The sequence below is a fragment of the Bos indicus x Bos taurus genome, chromosome 11 (assembly GCF_003369695.1).
Source record: "Bos indicus x Bos taurus breed Angus x Brahman F1 hybrid chromosome 11, Bos_hybrid_MaternalHap_v2.0, whole genome shotgun sequence".
NCBI classification, from domain to species: domain Eukaryota; kingdom Metazoa; phylum Chordata; class Mammalia; order Artiodactyla; family Bovidae; genus Bos; species Bos indicus x Bos taurus.
The window spans coordinates 101,031,997-101,044,816 of NC_040086.1; the positions used below are offsets into that span (position 1 = coordinate 101,031,997).

The following is a 12,820-nucleotide window of genomic DNA, read 5'->3' on the forward strand; positions in this document are numbered from 1 at the left end:
CTGCCATGTGAAGAGGGTCCACCCTGCTGGGGAGCCACACACAGAGGCCCCAAGACCATAAAGAGAGGCCCAGAGACCATAGGGAGAGGGAGGGGACCAGCAGAGGCCCGCCTTCCAGCCATCTACGCCAAGACACCAGGCTGGCGGGTGAAGCCTTCTTGAACCCTCCAGACAAGCTCAGCGACCAGCTGAATGCCACGAGTGACCTCAGTGCCACGTGGAGCACAAGACCGCCCAGCCAAGCTCTGCCCAACCCCTGACCCCCAAACCATGAGGTTCAATATAATGGTTGCTGTCGTGAACCATTGTTTTCAGAGTAGTTTTTTGTTTTGTTTTTAAATAAAGCAGTATGTAACTAGAATTTCTGTTATGTTACATCATTGATATTTTGGGGTTTGTGCGGGTGCTGGTGTTCCCTGAACTAACTTGGGAGATGCTATTATTAGGTTTGCATTACAGGTGAGGCTTCTCTTGTGGCTCAGCTGGTAGAGAATCCGCCTGCAGTGTGGGAGACCTGGGTTTGATCCCTGGGTTGGGAAGATCCCCTGGAGAAGGGAAAGGCTACCCACTCCAGTATTCTGGCCTGGAGAATTTCACGGACTGTATAGACTATGGGGTCACAAAGATTTGGACACGACTGAGCGACTTTCACACACACACACACACACACAGGTGAGGCAGGGATGTCTTGCCCAGGTTGATGGATGGGTGGCAAGTGGTGCAGTGAGGAAGCAGCTCAGGCAGCTGGTCGGGGCTGGCTCAGGTGGCTGACTCTGCCCCTGGCTGACTGCTAGGGACATCCAGGTCTGCTCTACCCATGTTCATTCCAGGGTAGCTCCTTTTTAAAGATTTTTTCCAATGTGGACCATTTTAAAGTCTTTATTGAATTTGTTATGTTGCTTCTTATTTTTTTTTAAGTTTTGGTTTTCTGGCTTTCAGGCATGTGGGATCTCAGTTCCCTGACCGGGGATCGAACCTGCACCCCCTGCGCTGGAAGGTGAAGTCTGAACCACTGGCCCACCAGGGAAGACCCCAGGGGCAGCTCTTTGCAACTTGCATCGGTCACGTCAGTTCCAGAGGCCAGCCCCGCTGTCCAAGCACAATTTAAGCCTGTGCTCTGGGCGAGTCCGCTTAGCTCCAGGGGCCCAAGCCAGTCCCATGGCCACGCTCAAGGTCAAGAGGACAGCCACACCACCCACCAGGAGGCCACAGTGAGGAGTGAGGGCATGTAGGGAGGGGAGGAATCGGGACCAACCATTCAAGGCATCCAGGAGGCTGAAGGCGAGCTGGACAGGAAGATGAGCGGGCGACTTCAGACACACTGCCGGTGACGAGCGCCTGGTCTTAAACCTTCAGCTCTTGGGTAGCAGCCTCGGCCCTCCTTGGGTATTTTGTCCTCTGTCCACATTAAAAAAATATTTATATTTGTTAATGGTTGCTGGGCTAGGTCTTAGCTGTGGCACATGGGCTCTAGTTCCCTGACCAGGGATGGAACCTGGGCCCCTGCACTGGGAGTGTGAAGTCTTAGCCATTGGGCCTCGAGGGAAGTCCCCTTTGTTTACATTTTGACATTGAGCGTTCTCGTCGCACTGGGGGAGGCGGGCTATGGGTCTTTCGTCCAGTCCCCTGAGACTCTGGACCACCCTTCTCCCCGAGCGCCTGGGCTGGGAGCCCCCCTCGCAGGTCCCTGGGCTTGTTCTGTGCCCCTCCAGGCCTGAGTAGCCTTGGTCGCCTGAAGATCTCAGTCCTGCCGGACTGACCCTCCCCTCGCAGGCCCGTGGCCTGGGCACAGATGAACGGTGTCCCCCGTCCTCTCCCTGCACAAGAGCAGGATCCATGTGAACTTCCCAGGCTGTGGACACACATGTCAGAAGAAGCCTGGAGGGGACTCCGGGCTCTGCTGGGAGAGGCAGGCCTTAAACATGGAGGTGTTTTTAGCTGGAAACTTTACAAGAAGAAAGGCCATGTGGGGCCTGAGAGGGCCTGTCGTCCATCACGACTGAGGCTCCTCCATCCAGAAAGAGGGGGAAGCCTCAGGCAGGTGAAAAGAAGCCCCATCCCTGGGGCTGGGGGGTGCGCCCCCTCCCAGAGCTTCTGAAGATGCTGTGAAAGCCCGTGACTAACGGACTCACAATTCCCCACCTTGAGCTTTCTGCAGTGGAAGAGCAGACCTTTCTGTTTCAACAGCTGTATCTTCCCTTTTGTGGGAGATGCTCCAAGGTGTCTGGGCCCCTTCTCTCATCCCAGGGGTGTGGAGCCTGCCGGGTTCTGGTCCCCCTGAGGCTGCAGACCTTCCACCATCTCATGCACATTTGCCGGCGAGGACCACTCATCTGTCACGGGGTCTGAGAGCTGGGAGAGACCCCAGAGTCCATGGATCCCCGATTCACATGACCTCTCTACTCTACGGGGCACTGGACATGGGCTCCCCTGCTACCCTCCCCTCCCCGCCATCCTTCTCATATATCCTGCCCTTTGGGAAAGGCAGGACTTTTTGAATTCCAGCTGTGGGACTCAGTGTCTGGGAGGCGGGCTCTCCCAGTGACGGCAGCTCTCTTCCAAGTTTTCTGGGCAGCCTGCAGGTTTCCCCAGATGCCCAGAACTCCAGCTCCTTTTGCTCAAAATCTACCTGTCAGGATTTCCCTGGTGATCTAGTGGCTAAAACTCCAGGCTGTCAATGCAGAGAACTGGATTTCATTCCTGGTCAGGGAATGAGATCCCACATGCCACAGCTAAAGATCCTGCATGTCTTAACTAGAAAACCCGCATGCTGCAACCAAGATCACAGATGCCGTGTGCCACACGCAAATAAATAAATATTAAAAAGAACCACCTGTCCTTCCAGGTTCATGGAAAATGCCACAGCCTCTGGGAAGCCCTCTGTGATTCCCAGGATTATCTTCTGAATTCCCTGTAGTCTTTGTCTGTTCTTTCCTGAGGCCCTCAGGACTCCCCTGGACTGCATGTGTCCTGAGAAAAGGGCCTGAGCCCCAGAAGTGGCAACGCTTTGACACACACAGCTCCAGGTGAGATCCCACCTCCTCTACATGACAGTTTGTGGCCTGGGCAAGTCCCTTATCTGCAGGTGGGCAGTGGGATTGTAGGCAGGGGAAGGGTCCCCTAGCGAGGGAAGAGGGAGCTGGCAGACAGTCGAGCCTGGCATCCTGCCCCGACCCAGGCTGGAGCCAAGCTTCGGGAGGAAGGGCGGGTCCTGCTCTGGGATGCGCACCGCCCACTGCTAGTCTCCCATGGGTGATGCTCCCGCTGATGACGCCCCCTGGAAGTTGTCAGGCCGCTGCATCTCTGTGTCTCACTTCCTGCACAGCCTTGACCTGTGACCTCATGGAGGTCATGTCGCTGCTCTGTCCCTTGCCATCCCCTCCCCATAGGAATCAGCCGAGGAATAGAAGGTGGTTCTGTTATGAACGTTGGCCTTGGAAGGATAAACACATTCACAGTACACAAAAAAAATACACCCATGAAAAACTCCAGCTTTTATGACAACTAAATGACCTGGGGGCTAAAACAGATCTGGACTTCACTTCCTACTTCTCTCACTTTTTCTTCCTTAAGAAAGCAACACATCCACACATCTCAGAAGCCCTGGTCCTCCGGAAGGGATGGAGCCAGCCTCAAACTCGCTGGGAGCCTCGTCCCACCTCACCGTGTAAAATGAGGCTGATTCGGCCTAGGACAAACCCGCCCTTTTCTTTCCCTCTGAAGGACGTTCCATTCAGACTGGAAGCCAGACATGGGCTCGGCTAGAACGCGAGCACTTTGCTTTAAACTGATACCAAACTCCTGTCGCAGCCACGACCGACAGTGACAACGGAACGACACAGAGGCTGACTTCTTAAATTTTTATTGGAGTCCAGTTGCTTTACAGTGCTGTGTTAATTTCTGCAGCGGCTTTTATCTAAGCTGTTTATTGAATCCGCACAAAATCTAGGCATCATTCCTGTCAAGGAGCCCTCCAGCTGGCACGTGTCCGCCTCTCTCGACAGGGAACTCACCACCTCAGGCCACTGACTGAGAGGATTCCGGGCAGGTGCACCCAATGTCTTCCAGGGGTGCTGGCAGACACTGTACATTTTTTGCTTGGAGGCAACAGCCTAAATGAACTTTGGCATCTCATACAGGAGAAGATGGGGCTGGCATGACTGCAGAAACTCCCAGAATTGACAGGAGAAGCTGACAATGGCAGTGGGCTGTGGTCAGCTCAGCGGCTGCCTGGGAGCCTGGCTCAGCTGGGGCAGCTGGAACCACAGCTGGCCGCCCCAGGAACAGCTGGGCAGGCTGCTGCTGCCGGCACCTGGGCTGGCACTGCGACCATCGGATATGCACTTAGCTCTTGCTGAATCTTCGCTCTATTTCCTGGAATCTGAAGCCTCTGATTGGCTGAGCCAGGCCCATGTCTGGTCTGGCTATCAGGATGGCAGGAGGTGGGGGAAACAGGGGAAGGGGTGACAGGAAGGGCCGGGGTCCCTCTAGGACCCACATCCTGGGCCCGCCGGGCAGGGTAGGTGAACTCAGGCTCCCAGACAACCCCTGAGCTGCCCACGGCCCAGGTCGGAGGGTCAAGTCGGTTCAGGTTTTATGCAACACCCTTCTCCCCAGGCACAGCCTTGTCCCTTCACTGTAAGGACGCACATCCTGAAATAGCAGTGGGTTGTCTGCAGGGGCAGGAAAGAGCTTATCCGTGTGCTGCCTGCCTCTAAGGGCGGCTGGCTGCCCCCGAGGGTCTCATCTCGGGACTGTTCCTCATGGCTTGGGCCTCATGTTTCCCAGTGGTCACAGGAGATCCAATGTCTTGGCACCAAGGAGGGCCTGAACGACCGCCCCTTTCTCCTTCCCAAGGTCTGGAACCAACAGATGCAACAAAGCCCCACATGACATCTGTCCTAGACGTTGTCCAGCAGGATCCCAGCTCCACTGTAGAGGGAAGATGGGACGCGGGAAGGAAGGCGGGTCACCGGAGGGCCACTCTGCCGGGAAGATGAACCCAGAACCTGACAACTCTCTCCCAGGAGGGAGTCGGGCGATCAGACAGAGCATCGTGTCTGCTCCTCAGGATAAGGGAGGGCCAGTTACTTCAGTTTCATCTCTAAAATCCTACTCTTCAGCCTGACAGGCCCTATGATGGTGGGTATGAACTTGGGCCCTGCACCAGGAAGATGAGCGTCAGCAGGCGAGCTGTGTGACCTTGGGTGAGTGCCTTAACCTCTCTGAGCCCGCTGCCTCATCTGCAAAGGCATCTCAGGGTTCTGCTCTGAGGACAAAGCTGGATCATGCAGATGAATGGCTTATGGCAGACAGGGAGAGGCGTCGCCCATGTCATCTTCCAGAAGGACCTGCCACCAGCTGCTGCAGTGTGGCCACTGGGAGGGCCCCGGCTCCTTCAGAGGAGCTGGGCTGCAGAGACCCGCCTTTCTACCCCAGGCTGTGTCCTCAGGGACAGCTGGCATCCAGAGGCAGGCATCCAGGTGGGTGTGTGGGACCAACGTGGGACCCTTGGAAGACTGATTGCTGCGCTCCCTGCTGGGCTGGCTGAGGCCTCATGGGGCGTGGGGGGGGAGTGTCACCATTCAGTCACTCCCTCTGCCCAATCCTGCTTCCGCCTCTCCCCTCTGCAGGTGCTGATCACAACAGACATTCTGCATTCCAGCTCAGATTCTCCTTCCAGAACCGAAGCTGCAGTAGGGCTTTGCGTCATGCCAGGCACACGGCGAGGCTTCCTTGAGAGTCCCATTAATCCTGTTACGTCAACATCATCACCACCACCGTCTTCATCACCATCACCATCACTATGCCTACCGCAACCCAAACATCAGGTTGGAAAACAAGCACAAAATTGGGTGGAAATGAAAAGCCAGAGGCCAAGACAGGGGAAACGTCCAAAGAGCAGGTAAGAAGTCCTGTCTGGCAGGGCGGGCCTGGAGCACCGGCTCTCAAAGTGGCTGAGACTCTGGTGGCCCAGGAGCCAGAATTTAGAAATGGATGTAAATTGAGGCAAGAAAAAGAAACTCCAAAAAGTGGTTGAAACAGGGGGTGCTGTCCCTGGTCCCACGTGTGGCTTCTGATGGTGTAACTTGGGGCACTGGCCATGTCTGCCGACTGAGTTGTCCTGAGCCCACGTGCCAGCCACTTGCTGGCACCCTCGCCGGTGTCACCGCCCATCAAAGGCCACGGGTGGCAGATGACGATGTCTCACACTCCCCGGCACACACAGCCACGTGAATCAGGGCTTGGGGGAGTCGGAACTTGGACCAGAATATCGTGGTATTTAATAACAGAGTGAAAGGATGCGGCTGGGGAATCAAAGACGTTGCCGCTAAATGCCTGGAAGAGCTATTTTAAGTGGAGCTGATGTTTTAAGTAAATTCCACTCAGCTCTCCCATTAATCCCTTGAAATTGGTCATGAAAGTCTGCTCGGTGACGGTCAGAGAACCTCTCGTGGTTCCTTGGGGAGCTGGAGGGCTGGGGCGGCTCTGGGGGAGGATTTTTTAGCTCTAGGTAGAGATGCTGGCCCCCTGGGCCCCTCCAGGGAGCTGGGGAGCACCCGCAAGGGTCCACACGGACCACATCACTCCAGTCCACACTGAGGAACAAACTCTTCGTCCCTGTCCAAATCCCTCCATACCTGGCCCTTGTTCCCACCAGAGCAGTGAAGGGACATGTGGGGGATTTCACTGGGTGGACAGTCAGGCTGCAGCAAGAGGTGAGCTTGGGTCCCCTGAGTGAGTCAGTAAGTGCCCTGATGAGGTCCTAGGATGCACAGGGACTCGAGCCCTGCCTTTCATTCCAGGGGGGACACAGGACAACATTTCAAGGTTCCACAGGAGGTAGGTGGGGGGGTGGGGCTCATACACGTGTCTTTTTCTGAACTACTTGAAGGTAAGCTGAAGACATTCTAACACTTCTCCCCTCAGTATATCAGCCTGTGTCTCCTAAGAACAGGGTCTATTCCATCATCAACCCCTAGAAAGTGGATGTCGATGCTGTGTAATCTGTTTTAGTTCCTCCAGCATCTGGACTCAGCGCCTCCCCAGGCCCTGAGTGTTGACACCTCCATTCCTTCACTCCGCAAACACTTACTGAGTGCTGCTCTTTTCTGGGCCCTGTTCTAGGTACAGGAGACGCAGAGTGAACCAAAGGACCCGGGGATCCTGCGCCTGGGGGCCCACCCGCTAGTGCGGGAGAGGCAGTGGGAAGGAAGCTCACAGCCGTTTTGGGGATGGACACGGGCACAGCCACACATGCCGAGTGACAGCGCTGGAGATGACTTGGGGCTGGAGCTTGGATGACCAGCAGGAACGGCCACGCCTCTCCGCACCGGGCTCCCAGACTGGGCGTTCATTCATTTATTCGCTCACTCACTGTCTGGGGGGTGCCCAGGGCTGTGCTGGGAGCTGAGAATGCAGCAGGTCTTCTCTGTGGTTCTCCCACACCTGACACATATCACGTGGCTCTTGGCTTGCGGTGGAGAGGAAGTGAACTCCCGGAGCTGCACGTAAGCACCTCTCTATTGCACGGAGCTTCCTCCTACCTGGAGGACGAGATCAGGACTCGGAGCCGATCTGTGACGGCTTGAGGCTTTTGGGAGGAAGGTGATGTTTTGCATGTCTGTTATTGTCCAGAGGGCAGAGTGTGATAATCCGAATATGTCCACGAAGTCTGTGGCATGCCCTCAGATGGAGAAGCCTTATTCCCCTTCCCTTGACTTACTGCCTCACTTCTGACAAAGAGAAAAAAGAATGGAAGAGATGGGACAGGACACTAAATCATAAAAGGTATCATAAATGGCTTATTTAGTAGCAGGTACAGGCTCTACCTGCTAATGCAGGGAACATGGGTTTGATCCCTGGTCCAGGAAGATGCCACATGCCCTGGGACAACACAGCACAACTACATGAGTCATGCTCCAGAGCCTGTGCCCTGCAGAGAAGCCCCACAGCGAGAAGCCCACACGCTGCAACCAGAGAGCAGCCCCCACTTGCTGCAACGACAGAAAGCCTGCGTGCAGCGGTGAACGCCCTGTGCAGCCAAAAATCAGTCAATAAAAGCCCTGTGGAGGTGCCCCTCTGGTGAGGAACTGGGGCTGGCTCTCAAAAGCCTCCAGTTACTGTATTTAGATGACAGGTGGAGTGGCATCTAAATTGAGGATCTGGTTTCTTTTAAGTTCATCTTCTTGACTATCCAAAACACCGCAAAACAACAGAAGGGCGACATCAAGGTTAGTGATGGGCAGCGGAAAAGTCCTCTGCCGGTTGTTACATGTGAGCAAGGAACTCAGTACCAGGCCAGGAAGAGAAGCGAGGGCCTGGAGTTAGAGAATTAAAGTTGTTTGCTGTGACTTGATGGCTTAATCAGCCGATCGATACTGTTCACAGGGCAGAGGGAGTTGCAGGAGTAGTGAGTCAAGATGAAAGATGCATGAGGGGCCGGGGGTGGGGGCTGGGCGGAGGGAATGAAAGAGCCAGCCTGTTCTATTTGTCCAGTGCGGACCAAGAAATCAAACCGGCGAGGAGGAGATGGGGTGCCAGAGGGCTGGCTGCAACTTTGAACACGTGTGTGCAGCTACCTTCTCTTCGTGAGGCCAAAACATGCTCATTAAATGGCTTTTCCTGACCAAAGATGGATTCAATAACCTTTAGAAGTGTTAAACCCCGGCAGAAACTGAAATCATGCAGGTCTCCAAAGAGGCTGGTGGAATTGGGGTGTTAATGATCTTGGGGAAGGAAACCATCATGCCACAGCAGAAGGAGAGCTCTCAGCACTGGTGGGGCTGGGGGTGTGCTGCGGCAAGCACCACACTTGGGAACAAATAATGGCCGTTAACTGGAACTCTCAATTAGCTCCCCGGTAAGGTGAGAGGGAGAAAGAGCAAAACAGGCTCATACTGAGGTTGTTGAGGGTTCAGGATGGGGAGCACATGTATACCTGTGATGGATTCATTTTGATATTTGGCAAAACTAATACAATTATGTAAAGTTTAAAAATAAAAAAAAAATAAAAAAAAGAGAAGAAAAAAAATAAATAAAATAAAAAGCCAGCTTCATCAGATGTCCTTGTGTTGATCAGGATCAAACTCAGCTGTAAGTCAAAGTACACTTATGGCTTAAATAAAACATCTTGGTTTTCTCCCACATAAAAGAAGAGCAGGGATGGCTGTCCAGGTTGCCAAAGAGCCAGGCTCCTTCTGTCCTGCTGCTGTGCCATCCTCAGTGCATGGCTTCTACCTCATGGTCCAGGTTGGCTGTCTGAGGCCAGCCATCACATCTACACTTCCACCGGGAGGAAGGGGGAGGGGGAAGCAAAGACCTCCTTCCTCTCACCACTCCCTTAAGAACCCCTTCCAGCAGTTGGACACAATCCGAGGCACGTCTCAATGGCCATATAACTGTAAAGGAGTTGGGATATGAAGTCTTTATCCCAGGCTGAAGTTGGGAGCTCTATTTGGAAGGGAAGAATGGAAGTGTGACTCTTGAGGAAGGCAAACAGAGTCCAGCCATGTCTTGAAGCCAGAATATGTTCAGCCTGAATCAAAATGATGTCTTTTGTCAAAACAAGACATTGACCTTGAGAGCAATGGAGGGGAAGGGGAGATTGACAGAGGTGGAGCATAAGCCCCCCTGGAAGGGGGAGAGTGTAATGTGACAGGATGTTAAAAGTGCATGGAATTAGTCATGTAAACTGTGACATTTAACTCACGCTGCTATTCCTGCCATACAGTGCAAAAGCGGTAAACTTCATCCAGGCGGAAGACAAAACCTCCCTCGACCTCGTCCACACTCTCAGCTCTCCAGCTGGCCTGCAGCACCCCAATATTTTAGTCCCCCTGTGCTAAGGCATGGCGAGATCCTCAGTCTGGATCTTGGGTTCCATGTCTTGAGAGACATTTGCAGTTAATCTGAATAGTCTGTTAACCATGAAAAAAAGCTATGAAAAAAACCCCTAGGTTCCTAATACAGACTGTCTAGTCAAGGCTATGGTTTTTCCTGTGGTCATGTATGGATGTGAGAGTTGGACTGTGAAGAAAGCTGAGCGCCAAAGAATTGATGCTTTTGAACTGTGGTGTTGGAGAAGACTCTTGAGAGTCCCTTGAACTGCAAGGAGATCCAACCAGTCCTTTTTGAAGGAGATCAGCCCTGGGATTTCTTTGGAAGGAATGATGCTAAAGCTGAAACTCCAGTACTTTGGCCACCTCATGCGAAGACTTGACTCATTGGAAAAGACTCTGATGCTGGGAGGGATTGGGGGCAGGAGGAGAAGGGGACGACAGAGGATGAGATGGCTGGATGGCATCACTGACTCGATGGACGTGAATCTGAGTGAACTCCAGGAGTTGGTGATGGACGGGGAGGCCTGGCGTGCTGTGATTCATGGGGTCGCAAAGAGTCAGACATGACTGAGTGACTGAACTGAACTGACTGATGTGCTTAAAATCTACTGGGGTAACAGTCAGATACTGATCAAATATTTCCATGAACAAACAGGATGTTTCTGATGCAGTCAGGGCCAAGAAACCCATTGCAGGTGTGTGTGTGTTGTGTGTGTGTGTGGTGTGTACTGTGTGGTATATGTGTGTGTGTTGTGTGTGTGTGGTGTGCATGTATGTTGTGTGGTATGTGGTGTGCATGTGTGTTGTGTGGTATGCATTGTGTGTGTGGTATGTGTGTGTCATGTGTGTTGTGTGTTGTGTGGGGTGTGTGTTGTGTATGGTGTGTGTGTGGTGTGTGTGCGTCATGTGTGTGGTCTGTGTGTGGTGTATGGTGTGTGTGCGTTGTGTGTGCATGTGGTGTGTGTGTGTGTGTTGGGTATGGTGTGAGTGCATTGTGTGTGGTGTGTGTGCGTGTGTGTGTGGTATGTGTGTGTCATGTGTGTTGTGTATATGTGTGCATTGTGTTTGCATGTGGTGTGTGTCATGGGTTGTGTATGGTGTGTGTGTTGTGTGTGGTATGTGTGTGTGTCATGTGTGTTGTGTATGCATTGTTTGCATGTGATGTGTGTTCATGTGTGTTGTGTATGGTGTGTGTGCATTGTGTGTGGTGTGTGTGTGTCATGTGTGTTCTGTATGGTGTGTGTTGTGTGTGTGGTATGTGTTTCACGTGTGTTGTGTATGGTGTATGTGCGTGGTGTGTGCGTGTATGGTGTGTGTGCGTTGTGTGCGTGTTGTGTCATGTGTTGTGTATGGTGTGTGCGTGTGTCATGTGTGTGTTGTGTATGTGTGTCATGTGTGTTGTGTATGGTGTGTGTACGTGGTATGTGTGTGTCGTGTGTGTGTGGTGTATGGTGTGTGTGAGTTGTGTGTGCGTGTGGTGTGTGTGCGTGTGGTATGGGTGTGTCATGTGTGTTGTGTATGGTGTGTGCGCATTGTGTGTGCGTGTTGTGTGTCATGTGTGTTGTGTATGGTGTGTGTGTGTTGTGTGTGGTATGTGTGTGTTGTGTATAATGTGTGTGTGGTATGTGTGTGTCATGTGTGTTGTGTATGGTGTGTGTGGTGTGTGTGCGTGTGGTGTGTGTGTGTGTCATGTGTATTGTGTGTGTCGTGTATGGTGTGTGTGTGTGTTGTGTGTGTGTGCGTGTGTTGTGTGTATGTGTGTGTGTCAGGGGTGGATTACGCTGTGAGGGACCACAGACACGTGTAGCCATGCCTGAAACAGCTCACGTCTCTCACCCCGGGCCAGGAGGTGGCAGAGGGCCGGCCCAGAGCCCGGGCATCTAGTCTAACTTGTCTGCACGCGCCGCCGCCTTGGTCCCGGAGGGCGGCCCTCATCCCACAGCATGAATGGGAAATAGAGGGAGGCCCCCCGTCCACACCTTCCTGACACACCTCCTATCTAGGGGGGCCTGCGGAGGCCACTGGTGAGGGCGCAGAGGGGAGGGGAGGGAAGAGGGCCCGGGTCAGGTGGTGGTGCGAAGTCTGACAGCTGCCCGATGGACCCAACCATCCTCTTAAGGAGACTCCCTCTGGAAGAAGCCGCCTTGCCTCCTGAATGCTAAAAGAAAACTTCTCAGTTTTTCAGTAAATTTAAAGGAAATGTAAAGGAGCCATTACTTGCTAGGTTTGAAGATAAAGCTGCTTCTCATTTCTAGTCTCTCCAGATGGCAAAAAAATTCTCAAATTAGAAAATGGCCTCTGGGACTTCCCTGGTGGTCTAGTGGTTAAGACTCCGCCTTCCAATGCAGGGGACACAGGTTCGATCCCTGGTCCGGGAACTAAGATCCTACATGCCTCGGGGCAACAGAGCCAGGCAACTACGGAGTCTCCGTGCTCTGAGGTCTGCGTGCCACAACTAAGACCCAACAGCCAAATAAATATTTTAAGAAAACTCTCTTAAAACACGTCCTCTGAGCAAAGATCAAACCAGGAAAGGACTGTAAGATCCCGTGTGATACCTCAGAGATGCCTAGCGCACGGCCTCATGGACCAGTCACCAGCTTACTGCCCCAGACTCCCCCTTCACTGGCTGATCTGCACAGTGCACCTGGGCCCTCTGAGCGGTTTCCTGGGCCTGCTGGTGCGTGTCAAGCGCTGAGCACACAGACTGCAGGGGAAGGGCTCTTCCCCTTGCCCACCCTGGCCCAAGCTGGACAGGAGTGAGCTTGGCCCCCGGAGGGATTCCAGGTCCTGGGTCTAGCAGCTGCTCAACCCGCTCTGTTCACACTCAGTGGAAACTAGCAGTACTTGTCTCTCAGCACCGAGCGGGACCTAACTGCATGTCTTTGGCGGGGTGTGTGAGATCGTCTGCCCATCCCTGAACCAATCACAGGAGGGTGTGTGTGTGGGTGAGTCTGGCACTGAGACTGGCCAGGACC

At 53.4% G+C, this 12,820-nt stretch overlaps 1 protein-coding gene and 1 long non-coding RNA gene across 2 annotated transcripts in view; one reads left to right on the plus strand and one right to left on the minus strand.

Annotated features, from left to right (window-relative positions):
• The first annotated feature begins 959 nt into the window (after positions 1-959).
• LOC113901770 lies at positions 960-10,048 on the plus strand. Its single transcript, XR_003513526.1, has 4 exons — positions 960-1,211; positions 2,846-3,026; positions 4,858-5,905; positions 7,129-10,048. It is a non-coding gene; the product is annotated as an uncharacterized LOC113901770 (long non-coding RNA).
• Positions 1,330-12,820, minus strand: part of MED27 (mediator complex subunit 27) — a 240,480-nt gene continuing 228,989 nt past the window's right edge. Inside the window, exon 7 of the mRNA XM_027556630.1 lies at positions 1,330-1,398. Within this exon, the coding sequence (XP_027412431.1) occupies positions 1,345-1,398 (54 nt within the window). The 3' untranslated portion in view covers positions 1,330-1,344. The remainder of the gene's footprint in view (positions 1,399-12,820) is intronic.